Below are 25734 nucleotides of genomic sequence, written 5' to 3' on the forward strand. Positions count from 1 at the left end.
CATGAAATTTTGACTCTTGCTGCAGTGAACATGTAATTTACTGTAATAGTAGTTGTTTCTACAGCAACAATGTTATTGCTACAGCGGCAGTCGTTGTTGCTACGTTGATAACCATCGTTGCTACAGCAAAACACAAAAAAATTTTATCGATAAATAAGCATGGAGTTATAGAACTTCTCCATCCTTAAAAATCAAGGAAAAAAATTAGAGAGAAAGAGGAAAAAAATCAGAATGAGTGAGCAAGAAAAATAATAAGTGCTCACAGTGAGATTTTGGCTAAGAGTGTCCTATTTCTAATTGTCTTTTGTGAATCTCCTTATTTTCATAATGAAATCCTTTTTTAATCGTCTTGATCCGTGGACGTAGATTTTTAAGTCGAACCACGTAAATCCTTGTGTTCATTATTTTATTCTTATTGTCTTTTTATTTTTCACTTATCAAAATAGTTTATTCTGGTTGAGGGATCTAAGGCATTTTTGCACAACAGTATGAAACCCAAACCACTATAAATTAGTCATTATGAAACGGTAACAGCTTTGAAACACCAAAAACCAGAAACGTAAACTCGTCGAGAACAGCCCCTTTCCTGCTCCTGTTGACAGTTGGATGAGTTGATTGGCAAGCCAGCTAACGGGGCCACGAAGGGCCCAACTGATTGAGGGCTCGAAAGTTTATGCTAAACACACGCGAGTCGATCAGTTTGCCACTAAGGAGGAGGTTTAAGTTATCGGTTCGAATCCGAATATGGGCTTTTTTTCGGGCATGCGCTTCAATGCAAGAAGCGAATGAATGTTAAGTCAAAAAAATAATAATAATTAATGCAACGCCCCAAAGCCAACTCATAAGTCCAAAGATCGGGTATTTTGGGACATGGTGGCGCCGCCTGCAACTGTGCAATAGAGGCAAAGAACACACCTTTAAAGCATCCATGTCCTTTTGGCAGGTGTCCCAAAATCAATTTGCAGTATTTGTCTGTGTAGTGACCGTACTCATGTAATATTTGTTTTGATTGAAAGTTTTAAAATTTCGTTTCATAAAAAATATATCGCATGTTTAAATTTTTTCATATATATTATATTATATTTATATTTTTTTTAATACGAGATCAGAGATTTTATGATTTTTTTACCTTTAAATTTTAACATTTTTATCAAACTGAATCCAAATATAAAATTAATATTAGAGGTATCATAATTTTTTCATCTTTAAAGTTTGATATTCTTGTTAAATCAAATTTAAATATAATATTTAGTAATTTTTACGATATAACATTTGTAGCATTTAATTATTTTTACGGTATAATACTTATTGACTTTCACGAGTAACATTTAGTTTTTATTAATTAACGATCGTTTTGATACTATTTATAGAAATTCATATTCAATTTATAAGATTTTTTTGTTTTGACCTAAAAAACTCATAGTTTTATTTCACAAAAAAAAAAATTCACAAATTTAAGTTTAGATCTCTATATTTATATTATATTATATTCACACATTCTTCTAATATGTTAAGCCAAATTTAAGTTTAGATCTCTGTTAAGCCAAATTCAACTACAAAATCAAAATCATATCAAATGTTAAAATTTAAAAAATGTTTATTTATTGTGTAATACTTAGTGATTGCCATTGTTTCACTATACAATAAAAACTAAAATCATTAAATGAAGAGATTTTAAAAGTGATTTTTCACCATGTAACACATATCGACTCTCATGATTTTATTGTATAGCACTTAATGATTTTTGACAATTAATAATTGCTTTAATATCATTTGTGGGAAGCTGCACCTAACCTGCAAGATATTGTCTGCTTTAATTTAAAAGTCTCATAATTTTATCTTACAAAAAATATCTTACAAATTTAAATTTATATATATATATATATATATATATCATATTATATTCACTTTTTTTTTTCAATACGAGATTAAAGACGATACGGTCTGCCTCATTTGACTATGCATCAGCATCGTCTTCTGCTTCCTTGTTCTATTTATAAACCAAATGAAACAAATTAACTATAAATTCAGTCTCAGTTCTACTTTGTATGTAACTCATAAAAGCATTGAAAAATGTAAAACAAAAGCAATATGTTATGTGAAATATACGAGAATGCATTACCTTCTGCCTGAAAATATTTAAAGCTTCCCTCAAAGGGTCAAGTGTGGAATGTTTAACAAAATGCTCCTTCCATTCATGGGCAAGCTTCCTCAAAACAGTAACACTTGCTTCAAGGTTATCAGGATAGAGCAGATCCTGTTTCCAAAGATATTGCAAAAACCCAACACAAATTTAACAATATTCTAGATAAGTGAAAGATATTACAGTCAAAGATCTGGGGGAAAGATGAACAAGAAAGGAAGGTAGAAAGCACAACTTATACATCAGTGGATGAAAAATCTTCAAATAGATCAGAAATTGCTTACGCATTGCTTATAACACTCAGGATTTTGAGTTAAACCCCAAATAAAAATATCACTCCCTTCCTTTGATAGCTCAGGAACACCTGCAATAACAACATTAAAAAAAAATGGAATACAGTGCAAATGGATACAGCTAATTTCCTGTACCACAAAGTAGTCTATAAGAATTTAGTTTTGCGTTCCCCAGCAGCTTTAACAGCATAGTTCTGTATCTGCTGGGCAACTTGTTTCGTTGCTTTCCTGCCAGAGGAACCAGCAAGGGCAACCTCCTTCAGGGTAGGATAAATAGCTTCAAACCTCTCAGTTGCCTAAATGATTAATACATTAGAACTGAATCAGATCTCAAACTTCTGGAAACCTTAGGACTGAGTCAAAAGAAACCATGCAAAAGATCCAGCACAAAACCTACCTTAATTCGAGCCGAGGGCGCTGGAAAGGTGATTCTCATCAAAATTCCAAGAGCAGAAGGTGGCACCAACCGATCTCCCTTTCTGACAGCACCATTTACTAAAATAGGACGAACTTTTGGAGAGGAAGCTATTCTGATCTCGACTGATGAAACAAAATGGGAGGACAAAAAGAAGTGTTGGCATAAAGCAGAAAACATATATAGACCTACAATTAGCATGTAAAGATAGTTTCTAAAATCCCAAAGATTTAAAAATGTAAACAGTTTATCAAAAACAAATGGCATCTCACCTATAAAATCAAGTCTCTAGTCTGAGGATTACAACTTGACTTGCCACTTAGCATAGGCAACAAAGCATGTAACCACATGTACAGCCCTACAGCTAAATCTCCTTGACAGGCCTGTGAAAATAAAATCAAATTCACAGTTGAAAGGCATATGCTAAAGCGTGATAAGTACATGAAGAAACATTATATTCTATCGTAGACATGACCATTCTTATTATTATAATGCGTAAAATATTATATTCATATAGTGTTTTATATATAAATTTCGTGTAAAAAATTGTATTGATATAAAAATATAAAATATAATTTTTTATTTTATTAAATTTATTTTTAATTTTTTTAAAATTTTAAATCATGTTATTTTTATATTTTTTATTTATATTATATTTATATTTTATTATCATGTCATATTTTAAATTATTATATTTATTTTTATCGTTGTCAATAGACACATGAGAAATCATCCATACAGTGATAGGAAGTTCCTGCCTTTTAAACATGACTTTTTTTTTTCTTAAATTTTAATTTTAACTAAGGGCGGACCGAAAGAAGAAGGAAAACATCAACGACAACTCCTCATATAACTATAGAAATTAACAGCATATATTTATATTCCAAAAAGTTCATAACATGTATAACCATGCCTGATGCCAACAGTAGGAGAGAAAAAAGATAAAGCCCCGTTCCCTCTCATTTCAAATCCTTCCTCCAAACTTTATGGAGAAAAGAGTCAAGAAAAACTAGAAGGAAAAACAAGTTACTAGGTTGTCAACTCAACTGACAATTCTTCAATATATATGAAAACAAATATAGAATTATATGGCAGGTGATTCTTTATATATATATATATATATATATATATAGGAAGCCTAAAATCACCTCGTGTAGATCATTGCTCACGTTTCTTGTTATGAGTTCCACTGACCTCAGGCCTCGGACATGTTGCAAGATTTCTTGGAGAAGATCCATCCCTTTGTCTCCTTAATTTCTTTTATGGAGCCCATGCAGTTCTTTAGAAATTCCCTGTCTTCTTCAAGAGCTTGCAGCCTCTCATAAACATGATGATTCGCCTCTTCCTCAATTGCAAGTTTCTAAGTATCCAGGTCAAAACTTGGACCTGGATATTTCTGCATTTCAACTGCTTCACATTCTCCTTGTTTTTGGTTATATCAATCATTCTTCTGTTTTATTATCTGTTGCATCCAGGTCAAAACAGACCCTTTTTCTCGTAGACAAAGCTACAAAGATGGTAGTAATTGTGGATGGATGGATGGTCCCTCTCTTGTTTGTCCTTTCCGCTTCAGCTTGTATTTGTTTCATTTTCTTTGCAAAGTTCATTTCAGGATTTGACAATCATTAAGCATTTGTTATAAGGAAAAGCTTAGCCAACGGACACATTAGGAAAAAGTAAAAGGTGACCAGATTCAATGCCAAAAGTAGATTGATTGTTAAAAGAAAAATTACTGAGTGGTCTAGAATGGGGGAATAGTAACCAGTTTACTGCATTAGGGGTCTGGCTTAAGGGTGTAAATTATACATTAGTACTCAGAAACTATTCGAATTCGATTCGAAGAAAACTCAAATTCTATTCGATTATTATCGAGTCGAGCTTGAACTCAAGTAGTTTGACTTATCGATTGAACCGAATTCAAGTATTCTTATATCTTGTTCGAGTAACTCGCGAGCCTAATCAAATTTTTATATTTAAATATATTTTTATTATTTTAATTAATAAAATATTTCGAGTCTGAGTTCGAGTTCTAGTTCGAGCATAAATAATCAAATTTTTGTCGAGTATACGAATCGAGCTTATTTTTACATATTAATCGAGCTTAATCCAGTGAGCTCGAGTAGCTCGAATTCGATCACGAATCGAGCTCGAGCTTGAAAAATAAAACTCGATCGAGTTCGAGCTGAGCATCGAGTCCCGAGTTATGAGTCGAGCTTGAGCTCGAGTTTCTCACTGTATCGACTCGACTTGGCTCGATTACACCCTTAATCTAACCAAGATAATATTAACTTTAAATTTTTTGTCGGGATAACAAAAATTGTTTATGGAGCCACCATTAAATTGGATCCTGGTTACTTCATCTTCCGTGGCTATCATTTTTGTTTTGCTGAATTAGGCAGCAATTTTCTTTTAAAACAGAAGCACTACAGGATGTGGAAAACTATAGAGGAAATAAAGCTCATGAATAACATTTCATCAGTTAAGAAAAAGAACTGCCTTATCTTTACATAATCTTCAGGCCTAGACAGATAAAATGGCAACTAAATAATGTGATTTCCTTGAGCCAGCTGGGCATTAGATTATGCAGCTGAGAAAAAATGAATAGATATTCTGCTGGGTATTAAGAAAATTAATGATTAAATGAATAAATGATTCTTATCCAAAATAAATGAACATTTATCAATATTTAATTTCATTTATCAAGTTTAAAAATTCATGAGAATAAACTGATTTAAGATAGATTACCAAGTATTTTTTTTGGTAATTGAAGATGATAGAGTATTGGTAAAGATATTATGAACTTGTCAACAACTACCATATTATGAGACTAAAGAAAAAGTTTAATAGTATAGATAGACGACGGAAACAGGGAGACAGGACAATAGATGTATCTTCAAGAAAACTCCATCACGCGGAGTGAATGGTGAATTGTCAAAAAAGCTTAGCCTTCGTCAATTTCTTGTATCAACTTATATTAAAAGGCTCCCCCTTCTTCCCTCTCTATATACATACAAAACAAGCTCCAATTGAACTAATAAAAGTTGTAAACAATGGAAGAATCAACATTAATCCTTTACTCTTTTCTTTCTCTTGTCATTCTTCTCTTTTGCTTCAAATTCTTGTTTCAACCCAAAACTTCCCACAAAAACCTTCCTCCAAGTCCACCTCCTCTTCCCCTTATCGGCCATCTCCATCTCATAAAACGACCCATCCATCGATTTTGCCATAGTCTGTCACAAAAACATGGCCCAATTTGCTCCCTTCGGTTCGGCTTCCGCCTTGTAGTTGTAGTCTCATCTTCAACAGCAGCCGAGGAATGTTTCACCAAGAACGATATCGTCTTAGCTAACCGATCCAAGTTACTAATTGGCAAGTACCTTGCCTACAACTAGAGTACGGTCGTTCTCTCATCTTATGGTGATCATTGGCTCAACCTGCGTCGGATTTGTGCCATTGAGATCTTCTCACCAAATCGCTTGAACGCATTCCCAAGCTTTAGAAAAGACGAAGTGAAGCGATTATTGATGCAACTACCGAGTGATTCTCAACAAGGGTTCATCAAAGTGGAGCTAAAATCGATGTTTGTTGATTTAACATTTAATAACATTATGAGAATGGTAGCAGGGAAGAGGTACCATGGTAGGGATAGTGTGACAAATGAAGAAGAGGCCAAGGAGTTTAAGGCGTTAATGGAAGAGTCTCATGCAAGTGGAGTAACCCATCCAGGAGATTTTATCCCCATTTTGAATTGGATTGGTGGAAGGAATTATGTGAAGAAGTTGATGAATCTTGTAGAGAGGATGGATTGGTTCTTGCAAAAGTTGATTGATGAGGTTCGAGGTAAGAGCCAAGCTGGGACTACTATGATCCATCATCTTCTTTCCTTGCAACAAACTCAGCGTCACTACTATACTGATCAACTTATCAAAGGGCTAATTCAGGTAAGACCCTTACTACTAGTGAAGCTTTTTTTTTTTTTTAATTTATTTGAAGGAGATTTCGATTCTTTAAATAAAAAAATACATTATTTTGTTATGTACACTTATTATTTGATCAATAGATTCAAAAGCTCAAATGCTCTATGAAAATTGGTTTTAATCTTAAAGATAAGATTCATGAAAAATTCCACCTTCAGGTTCTCAACAAGACAACGTCTAAATCCAACGTCCAACATAGTTGTTGGGGTTGATTTTGACATTTTTCTTGTAAAAGAATTAAATGACCAAAAAATAAAAAATAAAAACTACGTACTAATTCAAATCTAGTGATGAAATTGGGGTTCAATTCTTCAGTCCCGAGGCTTGAAATCAGAAACTTACGGTGTACTAATCCCACTCCAATTTTCTTCTTCATGAAGTGGACAATTGACCATAGAGGCAGATGGGTCCATGGCATGCCTAACACCAAAGAGAAAACAGATAAAATATAACCTACACAATTTCCAAGCTACAATACCTTCAGAGTATCATCTTTGAGTCCTTTAGGTTGAACCCAGCAGCTTCACTTCTGCTTCCACATATGGCATCGTCTGATTGCAGTATATCCGGATACGATGTGCCACGTGACACGATCGTATTGATCAATGCATGGGCCATTCATAGGGACCCCGAGTTTTGGGATGATCCAACAAGTTTTAAACCTGAGAGATTTGCAAATGGAGATAGGGAATCAAACAAGTTGATGCCATTTGGATTGGGAAGAAGGGCATGTCCTGGAGCCAGTTTGGCTCAACGAATGGTTGGGTTGACTTTGGGATCGTTGATCCAATGTTTTGAATGGGAAAGAGTGAGTGAGCAAGAAATTGACATGACTGAGGATGATGGTACCACCATGCCTAAACTCATGCCACTGGAAGCCATGTGTAAAGCTCGTCCCATTGTTAATAAGGTTCTCACTGGAACTAATTAGTATTGTTCTTGTGTTTCCAATTACGAGCATCGGCCTAAATAGAATCTAAACTATAAGAAATAGGGTAACCTCTCGTTATGTATGTATGTAACCCAAGGTTCAATACTTCAATAGACATTTATTGATATGTATAAAAAGATACCCTTGATCAGATTTTATTATCTCTCGATATGTATGCAACCCAAGCCACTATAAATTAGTCATTATGAAACAATAACAGCTTTGAAACACCAAAAACCAGAGAGATAAACTCTGGTCGAGAACAGCCTCGTGCCTAAGATAGATTAAACATCGCAGACAACTTACCTAAGTCCAAAAATTGGACATTTTGGGACATGATGGCGGCACCTGCAACTAGTGCAATAGAGGCAAAGAACACACCTTTCAAGCATCCATGTCCTTTTGACAGGCGTCCTAAAATCAATTTGCAGTACTTGTCTGCCTCCTTCAATGATGCATCTGCATCATCTTCTGCATCCTTGTTCTATTTATAAACCAAATGGAACAAAATTAGCTATAAATTCGGTCTCAGTTCCACTTTGTATATAAATCATAAAAGCATGTAAAAATGTAAAACAAAAACAATATGTTATCTGAAATATATGAGAATGCATTACCTTCTGCCTGAAACTATTTAAAGTTTCCCTCAAAGGATTAAGTGAAGAATGTTTAACAGAATGCTCCTTCCATTCATGGGCAAGCTTCCTCAAAACAGTAACACTTGCTTCAAGGTTATCAAGATAAAGCAGATCCTGTTTCCAAAGATAATGCATAAAACCAACACAAATTTAACAATATTCTAGTTAAGTGAATGAAAATACGGTCAAAGATCTGGTTGAAAATAGAAAGCACAACCTATACATAAGTGGATGAAAAATCTTCAAATAAATCAGAAATTGCTTACACATTGCTTATAACACTCGGGATTTTGAATTAAACACCAAATAAAAATATCACTCCCTTCCTTTGATAGCTCAGGAACACCTGCATTAACAACATTAAAAAAAGGAATACAGTGCAAATGGATAGAGCTAATTTCCTATACCACTTCACCAGAATGGGTTTAAAAAGCCGCTGCAAAGCAATCTATAAGAATTTAGTTTTACCTTCCCCGGCAGCGATCACAGCGTAGTTCAGTATCTGCTGGGCAACTTGCTTCATTGCTTTGCTTCCAGGAGAACCAGCGAGGGCAACCTCCTTCAGGGTAGGATAAATAGCTTCAAACCTCTCAGTTGCCTAAATGATTAATACGTTAGAACTGAATCACATCCCAAACTTCTGGAAACCTTAGGACTGAGTCAAAGAAATCATGCAAAAGATCCAGCACAAAAAACTACCTTAATTCGAGCTGAGGTCGCTGGAAAGGTGATTCTCATCAAAATCTCAAGAGCAGAAGGTGGCACCAGCCGATCTCCCTTTCTAACAGCACCATTTACTAAAATAGGACGAGCTTTTGGAGAGGAAGTTATTCTGATATCAACAGATGAAACATACAGGATCAGGAGTATGGGAGGAAAAAAAGAACTGTTGGCATAAAGCAGAAAACATATATAGACCTACAATTAGCAGGTAAAGATATATTCTCAAATCCAAAAGATTTAAAAATGGAAAAAGTTTATCAAAAACAAATGGCATCCCACCTTTCTACCAACTGTAAAATCAAGTCTCTAGTCTGAGGATTACAAATTGACTTGCCACTCAGCAAAGGCAACAGAGCATGTACCCACACGTACAACCCTACAGCTAAATCTCCTTGGGAGGCCTGTGAAAACAAAATCAAATTCACCATTAAAGTCATATACTAAAGAGTGATTAGTACATGAAGAAACATTATACTCTTATGGTTGTCAATAGACACCTGAGAAATCATCCACACAGTAATAGGAAGTTTATCCTGTCCCTGGTATTTTGGATTTTCCGTGATTGTCGGAGCCAGACTGATCAAAACATCAGGCTTTCTTCTCAGTACCATTGCTAAAATCACAAATATAGCAACCTGCAATTCCAGATTAGCTAATTAAACATGAATTACTCTTCTGACCAGCTGCTAACATCAATCAGTAGAGAAATATATAACAGTATTCAAACAAAGTGTCTAGCATTCAGGTATAGACTCTGAAATTGGAATCAGTTTAGAACTTCAGTAGAAACGTTTTGAAGAAACCAAATTACACATATTTTGGAAGAAAACAGGTCACTTATGGACATCAGGGAGATTCTTGGTCATTAGATCTCACCTCATTTTCAACGAAGGAAGTTTGCAGTCAACCCTACCAAATAACAAAATAAACAAAAAGAAAAGTAATGGAAAGACTCATGAGGTAAGGATAATTTGCATTGAGTAGAAAAAAACCAAACATAGTTGGAAGGCTTTGGTTTGAAAAGCAGAATATGTTTAGAAAGCTAAGCTATAAGCTTTGTCCAAGCCAACCGATGCTTCATATAGCTAGTAGATGGATTAACTAGACATCCCATCCCATCAAATTCATGAACATGTTTGGACACAATATAGAAATGGCATTGGCCCATCTTTAACCAAAAATAGACGTAACAAGCAATAGACATGTATGAAATAGATGACAATATACAAAAAATTAGGACAAGACTGTCAAATGAGGATAGAAACTTGAGTAAATGCTCAAGTTCCATGTGAAGTTGATTGCTTTTACTCATTGTATAATTAAAATCATCATACTAACTCCTAACATACAGACAAATAGAATAAAAATGGTTGCTACACTGATACAAAACTACATCCATGGCATTCTTACCACTGTTATAGCACACAGATCACAAAACAAGAAGATTACATAAAAACACTAAACCTGGCAGCATATAGATATTGACTTCATATCAAAACACTCATGATTATAGATCCAAAGAAACAATTATGTTAAATTAGCGTATTTGGCACACATGCAATATGCCTATGCATGAAGAAAAAAATGTATTCAAAAGTTATATTTCAAATTAAGGTAGTTATTTATAAAAGAATTACTGTTTATTTGTAGAAATGCACACATATCTTAATATTGCATTCAGTTTTTAAAAGGTGCAGATAGAAATCAAACTCTTTCAAAAAGTTTCACCACTAAGAAAAAATTAGATGCAAGAAAGGAACAGAGGAGAATGGATCTCGTTTTAGGTTTCTCAGTTTCATACATTTTGAAATATCAGTGGCAATTTGACCAGTAACTAGCATGCAAGTGATGACACCCAAGTCTGGAAATTCTATGCGTGATACAAACACATGCACACTTCCATTCTTTTCTACTAAGCGCGTCTCCTTCCATTTTAGACCATTCTTTAAGATGCAGCTCCAAATACACGAATAAATAAGATCAACAATTACCAGAGACTTTGTTGGTGCTTGCTGAGCAACTTTCTTTGATCCCTTTGTAACTCCTTGATGACTTGCAAGGTCAGCCAGAATGCTGTCCAATGACCACAAAACAAAAGCTACTAATGCATCCAAAGATCGCCCATTCAACCAATCAACTGATGTCCTATAAACATCTTCTCGAACATTTGAAAGCGGAATCTATTCAAAACAAAATAACAATAACGAATCCAACATCAAGCTAACAAAGTTCTATTTATGCATGTTCTACAACTGAACTCAGAAGAACTAAAACAAAATCATGACATTTTCCGAAACTATTAAAAAAATAAAAATTAAAGAAGAAAACTTACATCAACCAATTTCGAAACGGTAGATTCTTTGAAAATCTTTAACCAAGGGAATTGCGCTGCACTCACCGAAGCAAATGCTCTTCCAAAGTAATCAGCAAATCTCATTAATTGTATTTCTTGCTGCGTCTCGTATGAACTCTAAAAAAATGAAATTTATTAAAAAATTAAGAATCAGATTCAGATCACTCAAAATTAATAAAACAAAAAAAAAATGTAAATTAAGGTTTTTTTTTTATTTATTTTAGATATTACTCACAGTTATATCAATAAGAAAAGCGCTAAGATCATCAGCGTCGATCTTCGAAGCAGCTTCCACCACAGTCACCTTCGGTTTCTTCGGCTTCTTCTGCTTCACCATCTTAATCTCCACTGCACCGTTCTCGGCAGCACCACCGGTGTCACTATCATCTTCCTCGTCGGACTTCGATCCGTTAGTGGCAGGGGAAGAAACAGCCGCCGCAACATCGGCGGCGCGACGACGGCGAACCTCAGAATGTTCTTCGATGGAGCGGAAGACGTCGGAGGATACGCCGCCATTGGGATAATCAACAGAAAAACTCTCCGACGGAGGAGGCTTCGCCGGTTTCCGCTTCCGTTTCGAATACGACACCGTCTTCCATCCGTTAAAGTCGTCGTTTTTTCCATTCTCGTTTTCAACTTCTTTGAGAATTTGCTCAATCATAGCTGAATTTTCGTCCATCATACAATATTTTTTCTTTTTTTCTTTTATTTTTTGGGGCGGGTTAAAACGACGGAAAATTGGTCAGAGAAGACTGAAAGGAGACAGATCGGGGGAAGATATAAGGCGGGAGGAGAGAGAAGGCGGGTTTTGAACCGGAAGAAGGAAGAAGACTGTATGTTAAAATAGGCACGTGGATCTCTGTTTTGTTTTTTATTAAGCCTGATTTGACCTTCTGAATTTAGATTATTACAGGATTGCCATTATCCGTTTGGGATTAGAGATTTTTGTTTGGTTTTTTTTCTTTTTTCACTCTGATTTCTTGAATTTTCTTAAAAAAATTGAAACACGTAGTTTAGGTAAAAATATAAGCAAAGGAGTAAATAGTATATCATTTTTTCTTTTATATTTTCAAACATCATTTGTCCATTTTTAAATTAAAAAAAATTAAAAGTGATATCAATTTAATTTGAATCATATTTAATTCGATTTAATTTTTTAAATATTATATAATATTATAAAAATTTAAAATTTAACTCGAATTTAAATCGAATTTTCATTTAAGTTAAATCAAATTTTAATTATTTGGTTTTATTTGATTTACTAATTTTTAATTTTTTTAATTTTTATATATTCTTTTAATATAAAATTTTAATATATTTAAGTAGATTTTGATATAAAATTTTTATTTTTATTTTATAAAAATTAAATATATATATATATATAAACTAAAATATATATATAATTCGATTTGATTTGATTTAATTTTTTTTTATTTTTGATCTTTTAATTCAAAATTCTATCTAAATCTATTATATGTATTTAATATTTAAATTTAATTCGAATTAAATAAAAAAATCGATTTAAATTAAATTAAATATTATAATTTGAAATTAATTTTTGAATTTTTCAAAATTTTTTCACCGATTTTTTTTAGTCAAACTATCCCATTTTAATTTTTCAAAAAAACTATTAATATAAATGTTTGACCATTGACTTACAGAATAGAAGATTGTGAAAAAAAAAATTAAAGTTTAACATCTGTTGATTTTTTGACGTGCAAGTGTGAGTCAAATAGTGGAATTTTGTATGGTTGGCATTTTTATTATTTATTTTTTACATTTCTAAAAGTAAAAAGTAAAAAAATAAATAATAACTAATAAAAATATTAGTTTAATGAAATCTTAAAAAAAATAGAAAATGAAAGTAAAAGAAAGGGTCCACAAAAAATAAAAAGGTAAAATTGTTAACCTATAAGATCGAATAAGTGAAATATAACAAGTTAACATCAATTAATTTTTTGAAATGAAATTAATAAAGAGATGGGAAAATAGATAAACTAAAAGAAGGTGAGTCAAATTATCTTATCATGTATATTTATTAATAGTAAAATAAAGGTATCTATGAATTGTATTGGATACTTATAATGTATAATAAAATAATATGATTAAAAAATTATTTTTTGACTGAATCTATTTCAGCTCACTTACATTGTTTTTCTAATTTTAAGCTGTAATTCGAGGACATAAGAAGGACAAAAGAGGAATACGAAAATATCCGATATGAACGAGGATAATTTTCCCTTGTATTGGGACGCACAGTGGCCACATTTGATATCTTGTTAGTCTAACAAACACTTCGATTCCATCACTAATCATCATTTGACTAGTAGGACCCACAATATTTTATCTGATTACATAAACCAAACCTACATAGGATCCGTCCGATCTTCAGATATGATTGTCATTTCTTAAAATCAGGGCCTAATAAGTGGGTATTGGTTAAAGATAGATAATTTTGAAGATCACGGCATAATTTTCTCTGATTATTACGAACGGAGGCCGGTGGTTGGTGAAAGTGATATGCACAAAATCAATGGAAGATATCGACTTCTTTTTTTTTATATATAAAAACTTATTGTTTGCACGTACACAATATAAAAAGTTTGGATCCGATTTCCCATTATTATATTTTGATTCATTATTTTATTATACAACTTTATTCACTATTTACCGGTATAACTTTCAAAATTTATGAGTAAATCTTACACATAAATAATAATAATGAATTTATTATAAAAAATAATGAATGAAAAAGTAATATATAAGATCTTAATAATTTAAAATATAACATGATGATATGATACGATACGAAAATAATATGAATAAATGATATGAAAATAATATGACTTAAAATTTTATAAAGACTATAAATATATTTAATAAAATTAAAAAAATTATATTTTATATTTTTAAATTCATATAAATTATAATACATAATTTTTATATAAAATAAAATACGAATATAATATTTTACAAGACATAATAACACGAATTACTAGATATACAAAATCTTTACCCAAAAATTCTACCTCATTTAAGCTAATGAAACTAGGATATTATTTGCATAAAGATTTTAAGTTTTGATCATAATATTATTTTCTTTGTATTAAATAAATAATGTAAAACTTTTATGTATTAATAAATATAAACAAGCATTATTCAAATCCATTGGCCATTTGGGAATTATGTGAAACAGGTTGGAATACATGATTTTAAAGTACATTTTCTTTCACAAAGTTGCTAAAAAGGAAAAAACAAAATACCCAATTATCTGGTTTTTAAAACAAGACAATAGATTGAATAAAACAAGATAGGACAATAAATTTAAAACGTTTAAAATGTCTTAGTATAAACAGAAAAGAAATTGAGGGTAACAAAATTGTAAAAAGAAACAAATGAATTAAACTTTTGGGACAGAGATCATGGACAAATACCCTCTTGGCTTTGGTAAGAATACATTCTTTGTAGGGTAATGTCATCTAAACTCTCAATCCGGATCATAGGATGATTTTGAAAAAACAAAAAAGTTTGGATGAAAGGGATCACGAAACTGATAAACTTGTTTTAACCCATTTATAGTTCGTTTGATTCAGTGTCATGATGTAGCGAGGGCCTTCTCACCGCATCAAACCCCTAGTTTTTATGGGAACTAGGAGATTTTACCAGCGCACCGTGCCATCTAGTCAAACAAGCCAGCTCTTAATTGTGATTAATGTGAAGAAAGTTGCCCATGCCTTGCTTAGAAACAAACATATTGCTGACTAAACAAAACATTTTGAGTTAGTTTCATTAATGACATTCAGGCCTTTCCTATATTAAAGCTTCTTGGATCCCACACAATAGTTAAAATGGTTGGCATTAAAATTTGCTCATATCATAAAAGTCAAAGTGGAGAACATGGTCACCTTCCTTTTGCGTTATTTATTAGATCAAGAGCTCTACCCAAGCCATGACAAACTGCTTATGGACTATTCTCTGCATCCCTTCCATTAGACATGTCAAATGAGTGGATCGGGTTTAAATCATGTCATTTCGGATAGGGTCATTTTGGATCAAATGGAATTTAAATCATTGAATTTGGACCGTTTTGAGTTTCAATTACCTAGTTCGAGTCGGTTTTTTTTCTTTCATCCCACCAATAAGAACTTATTATGTGATATACAGTGCATAGAAAGAACAAAGAAGATATCATCTGACCAGCAGGTGGTGAAGGCATCCCATATTGAGCAGCAAAGCTTTGTGACATCAAAACTCCCATAAAGTCTCTCTATTCTCAACTTTAACTATCTTTCTCCGTCTTCTTTTGCATCAATTGGAATCAAAACAGGATCTTATCTAGCTTCTGATATTTGAATCTTTAACCTTGGAAAACCAACGAAACCCATTTCCTGACTACTTTTCAAAACTGTTCCAATAGAAAAAATTGACCCTGTCGCATCATTTTCTGACAGGCAGAGCTGACCCGTTGGTTTGCTAAGTTTCGCCTCCTAATTTTCTCAACGGACACACGGGCAAAATGTTTAGAGGTGTGATTCACATTCAGCTCCACAGGCCTACATGTTCTTCAAGCACCAGAATTGCCCTGCTGAAATCACTACATTGACTTCATCATATCACTTGAACCATCCTCCACATTACATGCCATGTCAGAATTTTGGCACAAGTCTTTCTTCTTTAATTTTGAGATTTGTTTTCGCAAGATTTAGCCTCTAAAAGTCAAATTTCCTTTTTTATTTTGAGGTTTTAAAACATGCACGATTACTTTGAAACTAATTCAGAATTTAGAAGATAATACTTGTAAAGTCTCTGAGCACTTAAATGAGTTCTTGGAAAAAAATTGTAGAGTACTAAGAATCCTCGTTCTTCAACATTTTATAAGTACTGTGATCTTAAAACTTACACCACTTGAGAGTCAAAAACACATGAAGAACGGAGAGTTCAGTATAGGCAAGATCAAAGGAAAAAATGCAAACATCTTCAACTTCCTTTATAATTACAAGTTACAACCTCAAGACCCTGATGGTGTTCCTCCAACATGCATGAAGCAATTCCAATGGAAATTGATGTTATAATTTCGTAATGCAAAAACATTGAAGAACTGAGAGGTTAAAATTGCGGACCTAAAGAGTTGGTTATTCAACAACTAGGTTTTTTGAAGTTGAGAACACAGATGTTGCCAGCCAGATGAAGCAAACACAACTTAATTGATTTTGTTCCTCCTTAATTTTCTCTCTACTCTCTACATTCCCTCCCTTTTTTAGCACCAATTCCCTAACATCAGACTTTGATGAGTGTACTAGAATCCATTCACAATACATCTAATGTTCAAAGGGCTCCACAGTAAAACATCAAATTTGCAATTATTTAAGTGAAACTTTTAGATGTTCCTATCAAACAATCTGTTCATACCGCTTAACAAGTAATTCCCAAGTTGCTCATAACAATAACTATTGAATTCACAGAAACTTAATTAACATTTCAAGCATTCAACAAACAGAATCTATCATTCACAACTTCACAAGTATACCGTGTAAAAGATCAAATTTTTATTAACTTAAAACTCCAATATGAAAAATACATTGAAAAGTAAACCAACCTGAAAATTTATCTACATTGCTCAACTGATGTGCAAATTTCCACCATTTTTAGAAATACTCATCGCCTACTCAGAGAATTCTCAATGACCAACCTCAACCGCCTTCCCAACAAGTCCAACTCCGAAGCCTTTTGCTCCTTCCACCTCCTCTCCATTGTATCCATCCAAACCACACCTTGCTTCTCGAAAACCAACCTTACCTCTTTGAAACACTCATCAAACACCTCCAACACACTTTTCGCCACGACCAGATCAATTGCCTCGCCATGAAACCCCTCATCTCTTCCACCACGAAAATCCTCATTAATCTTCACTTCCCCATCATTACCTATCATATTAGAATCATCAAAATAATTCACATCGATGCCATTGTTCTGATGATCTTGAGAAAACCCATGATTAAAGCCGGAAGAGTTGTTACCAAAAGGGGAAGTGGAAGCAAACTCAGGACTCCAAAGCCTTTTAGAAAGATCAAACAAAGCTAGATCATGAGCAGAGAGAGAAGATGCGTTGAGCCCTCGAGCCAGCCTAGAGGAAATGACCCGGAACTTTTTCCGGAGCCGTCTAAGCTTTTCGGAGAGTTGGGACTTGGTGTAAGATCGGGAGATGGAGTTGGAAAAGTTGGAGTAAAAAATGGGAAGGTCTTTGGGAAAGGAGAGTGAACGAGATTGGAGAAGGCCTTGGAGGAAGCTGATCTCGTCAGGCTCGGTCCAGACTCGGTGGAATTTGAAAGGTGGGGTTTTGGGTTTGGGTTTGAGTGGTGAGCCATCAAAAGTAAGGAGTTGGGGTGGGGGCTGGGGTTCAAGTTTGGAGGGGTGTTGGGGAAAAGGGGTTTTGCGTTTGATGGGGAGTTTGGAGGCAGAGGGTTTAAGGGGGTGGGGTTGGGGTTGGGGTTGGGGAAGGAGTGGGGTGGAGTCCATGGCTTCTTTCTTTTGGGGAGGCGAAGGTGAGGGCGAGGGTGGGGTTAACCTTATTTATGATTAGGGTGATGGTGGGTGCCTGGTCAAGTTTCAGGATTTGACTGTGAATAGAGAGGGTTGAATTGGCTTGAGCCTTAAAATGGGGTTGATGGGTGAATTAGCTATTTTAAGCTTGGAAACCTTTTTCATTTTTTTTTAATACAAGAGAAGAAACTTTTACTATTATATTTAACTTAATTTTAAATTAAAATCAAGTGTAAATTTAGTTAATAATTAAATAGATGAGGTATTAATCAAGATCAAATCACATAAGAATATTTCAAAAATGAACACGCTAATGTGAAAAAATATGCTCTTAAATATTTATAAAAAACACTAAATTTAGATAAAACTTAAAATTACTTTGATGATAATTAAAAAAATAAAGACGGATTGTGTTGAATTAAACAACAATATCTCTTTATGAAAAAAAAATTCAATCAAGAAATTTGTTTGCGTTGATCATAAAGAAGTTTATAATTATGGATTCAAGTATGATTACTTCTTGTTTGCATTATTCAAAATGTAAATCTTCCCAGTGGAAAATTTGTATATACATATATGATATAACAGAAGGATTGAAGCAACTTACTTATTGTCTTTTTTGTTTTTTTGAAAGAAACAACAAGTAATCCTATGCTATTTGATTCTCTAAATAAAGAAAAAAAAATACGGTAACTTTGAAAATAAACATACATTATAATTTTAGACACCTTGATGCGTAGTAATGCCAATAAGATTTTAGTTTAGTATCAAAGGAGGAGGTCTTGAAATTTTGAAATTTTATGTTTAAATCTATTATATATAAGTTTACTTTAATTTTATGTTTGATTTGTCCAGATATATATTGGTTTGTTAGTTTGGTTTATTTTGTTAAACTAGCTTTTTAAACCCTATAATGTACGGGATTTTTTATTAAATTTTTCATAATTTTAAATTTATTTTTGATTATTTATCTAATATATAATCATATATTTATAAATGTTAAGTTACAATTAAATGATAAATTATACATAATATATTATAAATGATATTATTCATCTAAAAGAAGTTTAAATTTTTGTAAATTTTCAAGAATTATAAAAAAAAATTTCATTAAAAAATATTTTTTTCAATTTATTTGCTAAATACTAAAAGTTTTGTTATCGTTTTTTCCTTGTTTGATAAAAAAATCAAGAATCAATATTTAAATAGTTAAAATTAATAATTATTTTTATCATAATATTAATTAGGTGGTGTGTGTGTATATACATATATGTATTTGATTGAACAACAAATCACAATTATTAATTTTATTATAATCATTTGCTTTTTATTAGTTTTTATTTTTGATATACTTCAAGTAATTATTATAAAAATATATTGGGCTAACAATTATTTTTATATATGTCTATAAAATAAAGTTATTTTTTAGATAAAAGAGAAACAATAATTCTTTATGTTATGCGTAAAAACTATTTTTTGAAATATTTTTTTAATCATTTTTAACATAATTGATATATTTTTGGGAGTTAGATATAGCAGTGATCATCATTCTTCTCATATATCCATTGTAAACAAAAAAAATTTAATAATAAAAAGTATAGTAAAAGTAAATAGAGAATATAATTTTATATATTAATTTATCAAAATTAAATATATATAATAATAAAAGCAAATATATTAATAAATTAATAGAGAATAAAAACATTGAAGAAATAAATAAAACAAAAAATTATATAATCCTAAAAGTTAATTATAATCAATCTAAGCAAAATTTAAAAAAAAAGTTATGGACTAAAGAGAAATAAATAAATTAACCAAATATATAATATAAAAATATTTGAATTAGAACATAAATAAAACATTAATTTGTTTTCAAAGCAAAAATATATTTTTATCTAATTTTTTTATCAACATTCAAATGTCTCATGTTTTCATATAAAGATGTAAACTTTTATTATTTTAAAAATACATGCTTTCTAGTCAATAATTTATTAACTTATCTAAAAATATTAAATTTAAATAATTTATTAAATAAAATTATTTGACAAAAAATAAAATTTTATTAAGTATATATATATATATATATATGGAATTGCCATTAAATTGAAAAAGAAAAGATAAATTGTGATTTAATATTTATTGAAAATCCTCTCACATCTTTGAACACTACTTGCTGCTCTATGTTATCCAAATTTCAACTTCCACTTTAGTTTCTTCATCTCATAACCATGATTTGATTGCTGCTCCCCATTCACCAATTTCTGAAAGTCGTTCACTCAAAACATACAACAATGATGCAATCGTTAATGCCATTTCTTATCTATTTAAGGCCATCATTGGGGCATCCACGCAAGAACTTCACTTCCTTATCAAACAAGTAACAAAACCAAAGGGCAGCCCCATGCAAATTTTGCTCTGAACTTTCTCTGCTGGTCAATAAAGACCAAGAAACTAGAACCAAATTTTCTACTTCATTACGTTTCATATTCTAGTTCTTGCCCAACAACTCATCCGAGCTGGCTAGAGGATTGCTCGAGCGAGTCAGCTTAACAAAAGAAAGTGAGATTGATTCACCAAGGAAACTTTGCTGGGCAGTTACAATATGTTGCTGCTTTGAGTCCTTTAGACTTAGTACCAAGGTCATAATAACAACAATAATAAATAAGAACGGAATCGCATGGCAATTTCTACAAGGTAAGAGAGGTAGATATAGCAAAGTAAGATAAATTATTCCAGCAAGTGTTACCTTCAAAAGGTGAGCAAAGCAAAGCACAAGTGCTCAACTAGTCTTCTTAGATAATTAAACATGACAAAGAAACTGTCAGAAAAAGCTGAAGTGATTATTTTTGTTAAACGTACAAATATTAATGCAAACATGCCAAGGAACTATTTAAAAACCCATCAACCTAACCAGACACATGACCAAAGAGTGGCATCAGCGCAGCCTCCTTGCTTCCCTCTCAGACTCAAGAAGGGTGAAAAATGTTCCTAAATTAGTGAAAATGCTTTCTTTATCTGACATTAGCAGAATATAAGTATATTTAACTTATTCACTGTAAGTACAAATACGCTAGCAGCGGCCTTCATTCACCAAACCAAATTCCAATGACATTTTCTGCAATCATCCTAAATCCTGAAACCTCTTCTATCCTTAAATTCTCCATTGAAAATCCTTTGAAAAATTTCCCATATTCTCAAATTAAGCTTCTTCCCAAGAAAATTCAGTCTAGCCAGATTGCAAAATCATCTTCAGGACAACCATTTTTCCTAGCCAAAGACTACTGGATGTCCAACTCTGATCCACTCTCTGTTTTTAACTTTGAAGAGTACATGGCAGACAAGGCAAGACAAGTTAATACAGCTCTGATTAAGGCAATCCCTTTGAAATATCCAATGCAAATTCATGAAGCAATGAGGTATTCCCTTCTAGCCTGTGGCAAACGCATTCGTCCTGTTTTTTGTATTGCTTCATGTGAATTAGTGGGAGGAGATGAGACCCTAGAAATGCCAATGGCGTGTGCGGTGGAGATGGTTCACACAATGTCATTGATCCACGATGATCTTCCTTGTATGGACAACGATGATCTTCGTCGCAGAAAGCCTACTAACCGCAAGGTTTTCGAGGAAGAAACTGCTATTCTAGCCGGTGATACTCTTCTCTCCCTTGCCTTTGAACATGTAGCTTGAAAGACTGTGAATGTTTCACCTGACCAAGTGGTTCGAGCCGCTGCTGAACTAGAGTCAGCAGTTGGATCAGAAGGGCTAGTCGGAGGCCAAATTGTTGATCTAAAAAGTGTAGGAAATGAGGTTAGTTTGAAGGTGCTAAAATTCATTCATTCGCAATAAACTGTCAAGCTTTTAGAGGCATCGGTTGTCTGTGGAGCTATAATTGGAGGAGGAAATGAGGCTGATATTGAAAGAGTTAGAAATTATGCTAGATTAATAGGCCTACTGTTTCTGGTTGTGGATGACACTTTGGATGTGACCACGTCTTCCGAAGAGCTTGGAAGACAGCAGGGAAGGATTTGGAAAGTGATAAGGCACTTATCCCAAGCTGATGCGGCTTGACAATGCCAAGAAGTTTGCATCCGAGTTAATGACTCAAGCTGTAGATGAGCCGGTCTATTTTGATCCTGAAAAAGCTGCTCCATTGTACCATTTAGCTAAAATTTTTTATGATCGAGACAACTAGTTAAAAAATAGTGGTAGAAATAATGGTAATAATGCCTATAAATAATCTAAATCTTTAGAGATGAACTAAGATATATTATATTGTATTCAAATTATTCGCATAAGTATAATTTCGAACACTTTATAATTTGACAATGGTTATTATTTTGATTAGGAGGGATAAGATTCAAGATATTTTCTTATTGAACTTTTTCATTTTTTGAGATTGTCATAATTTAATTTTTTATCAATAAAATAAAAATTCGACAATCTACCAACAAATTATATGAATATTGGCTTGTTAGATTTTCTTATATATTTGTTTAAAAATAAAACAATTATATAAACGGAATCAACAATAACCCACAAAATTAGTTTGGTTGATAGAGAAAGGAGTTTTCTTTTCTTATCAACCAAAATTTAATTTGTGGGAGAAATATTTCGAGAATAAAATTATTATTACACCAAATTGAAGTTTAAATTATGCCTTCAAAATCAGCCGATGAGAAAATTAAGTAAATCAAGAGATACCTTAACTGCATTAAAAAAAAAAATTATTGATAAGGGGAAAAACATTTAATCACAGCTAAATTGCCCTCTATCAGTAAGTTTAGCTGTTTGGATTTCTTTCTTATTTTAGGTATTAAACGAGAACATGTTGTCCGAGAACATGTTGTGGTTCAAATTTAACAATAATCTATCGAAATCTCTTATCACTTAAGTAGTTAACGTAAAGGTTTGAACTTGAAGAATCTCCTTTAGAAGCAAAACACATGAATGACTAATCAATGATTCTAGCTGGCCAGCTGTTTATGAACGTAATACTGGTGGTGACTTCTAATATGAGCATTCGCCCCTTTGATCCTAATTCACCCATTTCCTACTGTATTTAAAGAGATTATATTAGATTATTAAGTGACGAAATTATTATTTAATATCTTGACACAATTCCAAGAAATTATTTCGTAGAACTATCATGTCGTTTACATTTAATATATTATTAATTAAATAAGATATATAACTAAACATTAGAATAAAATATAAAAACATTCACAATCTTTAAACAATATTTTATATTCATTCATCAATTTTTAAATATTAAATCCATCTATTTCTCATTATTATTGAAAATCTAAAGAAATATATCACAAAAACATCATGTGAGTATTCGCATGGCATTAATTTTAACTCAAAAATTAAATAGGTTTACTTTTTCAAATACACATTCACATATATCGTTGATCTGATAAATTTTGTGATATTTTAATGATGATAAATGAAAAGGAATAAATATAGAACATTTTTAAATGGTCATGAATCTAAAAGTATTGAGTTTTATAAGTATCAAATATAAATAAAATATTACACAAAAATTATGGTTATGTGATATGATTTACTCTTAAAAAAATATCATATAAGTATGCAGCGTCAATTCACCCTTTATCCCAATATTATTTGGAATTTCCACTTAAATAACACGGATCAACTCTCAATTGAGGGGAAAGGGTATACAACCTTTGGCTCCACTCTGACTGGATCCTGGTAAAATTAATCGCATCATCAAAATTCATGAAACAAATAATTATGTATAATATGACCCCCAAAAAAATGCACTAGAATCATCCAAATCCTTGAATATTTTAATTTTTTTTAAATGAATTTTCAGGCAAGCTGGCATGAGCAATCATTTCCTAAACAATAAAACCCTTAACCATAAGCAATAGTAGCTAGCTAGCGGGATTGAGTCTGTAGAGTTGCATGTTGAATCAACTTCATAGCCTAACAAAGAAGACAATATAACTACATATGCCAATTCATTCAGGCTAGGGGAGTACTCCAATATTCATACCGGCAAAATATTAGCTAGCTAGCTAGCTAGCTAGGCATATATACTTGAGGGAAAAAAAAAGGGTGCATTTCAATGGCCTCTTCTTCAACCAATATCCCTGGTCATAGCAGTTCAACTAGTCCCAAGAACAGCGTCTTCAAGTTCCATAACCTAGGTAATGATATGCCATTTGGTAACTCGAAGCTTGTTGTCGAGAAAATTGAGGCCATGAATGTTGCACATTCGTCTTTGGAACAACCATTCCTAGCAGAAGACATAGTCACCATTTCAGAAGGCAACGCATTACTAACATTACAATTTGAAGAGTGCTTGGTCATGAAGGCGAAACAAGTTAACAAACTGCTTGATGAGGCAGTACCCTTGCAACATCCGATAAAAATTCACGAGGCAATGAGGTACTCTCTTCTCGCTGGAGGCAAGCGCGCCCGTCCTATTCTTTGTTTGGCTTCATGTGAACTAGTAGGAGGAGACAAGTCCTTGGCCATGCCAGTGGCTTGCGCTGTGGAGATGATACATACTGCATCGCTGATCCATGATGACCTTCCTTGCATGGACAACGATGATTTTAGACGAGGTAAGCCTCCAAACCACAAAATTTTTGGTGAAGAAATTGCCTTTCTTGCCGGTGATGCTCTTCTCTTCCTTGCCTTTGAGCATATTGCTTGCAACACAAGAAATGTTTCACATTATCGCATAGTTCGAGCTTTTACAGAGCTAAGCAGGGCAATAGGGTCCCAAGGGCTTGTGGCAGGCCAAGTGATGGATCTTCAGAGCGAGGGAAAAGAAGTGAGTTTGAATGAATTGGAATACATTCATGTGCATAAAACTGCCAAGCTTTTAGAGGCATGTGTTGTTTGTGGTGCCATAATGGGAGGAGGAAACGACACTGACATTAAAAGGGTTAGGAAATATGCAAGGTGCATAGGGTTGTTATTTCAGGTGGTGGATGATATTTTGGATGTGACCAAGTCCTCCGAGGAGCTGGGGAAGACTGCAGGGAAGGACTTGGTTAACAGTAAGGCAACCTATCCAAAGCTGATGGGCATCGAAAAGGCAAAAAAATTTGCCTCTGAGTTGATGATTCAAGCTGTTGGCGAGCTTGCCTGCTTTGATGCTGCAAGGGCTGCTCCATTGTATCATTTAGCATACTATATTGCTAATCGAGAAAAGTAGCTGTATTTATTTGATTTGTAAGAAAATAAACTGGTCTTAGAAATTGCTGCAGTAGCCTGATGATCGATAAAATACTATAACCCAAGTTTGAAATCACAAATGTATAATAAATATGTTATTAGAAAATACTACTGTATGAAATTAAAGATTGCTTTCAATATTAGAATAAACGAAATTTCGAAATCAGCAATATTATGCCAAAACAACATCCACTTGCCTTCGTTGTAATGCTTTGTTAAAATGCCTCAATCTTAACAAGGGAAAACATAAATGTACTCAAAAGAGAAGAGTTTGGAAAGGATCTAACTCAGTTCCCTACCCTTTCTCAGACTGTGTTAATGAAAAGGAACTGATTGAATATAAGTGAGAGGCATGCATAAGACGAGAGAAATACTATTCTAGCTAGACATGGCACAAATAACTGTCACTCCAAACACCAACAGTTCTAAATCACATTATTCTTCTATTACCCTATATACCCAATTTAAAAACAAAAGCACAAAGCTTCGATCTTTCTATTACCAAATGA

General features: G+C 32.8%; 4 protein-coding genes and 2 pseudogenes across 13 annotated transcripts; 3 read left to right on the plus strand and 3 right to left on the minus strand.

The window, feature by feature from the left end:
- Nucleotides 1-1791: 1791 nt before the first annotated feature.
- On the minus strand, nt 1792-12303 carry LOC111283446 (uncharacterized). Of its 10 annotated transcripts, XR_016341124.1 has the most exons (16): nt 11709-12286; nt 11453-11590; nt 11112-11300; nt 9618-9755; nt 9400-9521; nt 9097-9229; nt 8866-8995; nt 8664-8743; nt 8377-8511; nt 8066-8243; nt 4000-4443; nt 3124-3234; nt 2834-2976; nt 2428-2732; nt 2123-2257; nt 1792-1990 (listed from the first exon to the last, which is right to left on the minus strand). XR_016341124.1 is itself a non-coding variant. In XM_089758835.1 (11 exons), exons 1-11 carry the CDS (start codon nt 12153-12155, stop codon nt 7447-7449), a joined length of 1659 nt encoding a protein of 552 aa, XP_089614961.1. In that variant the 5' UTR covers nt 12156-12303; the 3' UTR covers nt 6927-7446. The 10 variants fall into 10 exon arrangements, 3 of the variants coding, with proteins under 3 accessions (XP_089614961.1, XP_089614959.1, XP_089614960.1); XR_016341122.1 differs by lacking the exon at nt 4000-4443 and having other exon boundaries at nt 11709-12303; XR_016341123.1 differs by lacking the exon at nt 4000-4443 and having other exon boundaries at nt 2428-2507; nt 2834-3039; nt 11709-12303.
- On the minus strand, nt 1958-3031 carry LOC111283610 (uncharacterized). The gene is made up of 5 exons (XM_089757850.1): nt 2834-3031; nt 2603-2732; nt 2428-2507; nt 2123-2257; nt 1958-1990 (listed from the first exon to the last, which is right to left on the minus strand). The coding sequence occupies exons 1-5, from the start codon at nt 3029-3031 to the stop codon at nt 1958-1960; spliced, it is 576 nt and encodes a 191-aa protein (XP_089613976.1).
- Nucleotides 4459-7759, plus strand: LOC111283447 (cytochrome P450 81Q32-like; annotated as a pseudogene).
- Nucleotides 12304-16997: 4694 nt separating the features above from the next.
- Nucleotides 16998-18091, minus strand: LOC111283611 (putative transcription factor At1g44810). The gene is made up of 2 exons (XM_022872174.2): nt 17491-18091; nt 16998-17397 (listed from the first exon to the last, which is right to left on the minus strand). Exons 1-2 carry the CDS (start codon nt 17987-17989, stop codon nt 17129-17131), a joined length of 768 nt encoding a protein of 255 aa, XP_022727909.2. The 5' UTR covers nt 17990-18091; the 3' UTR covers nt 16998-17128.
- A 3016-nt stretch (nt 18092-21107) lies between these two features.
- Nucleotides 21108-22276, plus strand: LOC111283984 (geranylgeranyl pyrophosphate synthase 7, chloroplastic-like; annotated as a pseudogene).
- A 2056-nt stretch (nt 22277-24332) lies between these two features.
- Nucleotides 24333-25205, plus strand: LOC111283724 (geranylgeranyl pyrophosphate synthase, chloroplastic-like). The gene has a single exon (XM_089757987.1). The coding sequence runs from the start codon at nt 24348-24350 to the stop codon at nt 25203-25205; it is 858 nt and encodes a 285-aa protein (XP_089614113.1). The 5' UTR covers nt 24333-24347.
- The last annotated feature ends 529 nt before the right edge of the window (nt 25206-25734 follow it).

Source organism: Durio zibethinus, chromosome 3 (genome assembly GCF_047325235.1).
Source record: "Durio zibethinus cultivar Kanyao isolate XHJ-2024 chromosome 3, ASM4732523v1, whole genome shotgun sequence".
NCBI lineage: Eukaryota > Viridiplantae > Streptophyta > Magnoliopsida > Malvales > Malvaceae > Durio > Durio zibethinus.

Excerpts from the sequence above, each read along its gene's own strand:
- LOC111283610 (XM_089757850.1), bottom strand. The coding sequence starts at position 3,031 with ATGTTTTCTGCTTTATGCCAACACTTCTTTTTGTCCTCCCATTTTGTT. Across the intron at positions 2,733-2,833 it reads CGCCCTCGGCTCGAATTAAG|GCAACTGAGAGGTTTGAAGC; the intron begins GTAGGTTTTGTG and ends TTAATCATTTAG. Across the intron at positions 2,258-2,427 it reads CTGAGTGTTATAAGCAATGC|GATCTGCTCTATCCTGATAA; the intron begins GTAAGCAATTTC and ends CTTTGGAAACAG.
- LOC111283446 (XM_089758833.1), bottom strand. The coding sequence starts at position 12,155 with ATGATGGACGAAAATTCAGCTATGATTGAGCAAATTCTCAAAGAAGTT. Across the intron at positions 9,756-11,111 it reads AAGCACCAACAAAGTCTCTG|GTTGCTATATTTGTGATTTT; the intron begins GTAATTGTTGAT and ends CTGGAATTGCAG. Across the intron at positions 9,522-9,617 it reads CTGTGTGGATGATTTCTCAG|GCCTCCCAAGGAGATTTAGC; the intron begins GTGTCTATTGAC and ends TTGTTTTCACAG.
- LOC111283611 (XM_022872174.2), bottom strand. The coding sequence starts at position 17,989 with ATGGACTCCACCCCACTCCTTCCCCAACCCCAACCCCAACCCCACCCC. Across the intron at positions 17,398-17,490 it reads TGCTTCCACTTCCCCTTTTG|GTAATGATGGGGAAGTGAAG; the intron begins GTAACAACTCTT and ends CTAATATGATAG.
- LOC111283724 (XM_089757987.1), top strand. The coding sequence starts at position 24,348 with ATGAAGGCGAAACAAGTTAACAAACTGCTTGATGAGGCAGTACCCTTG.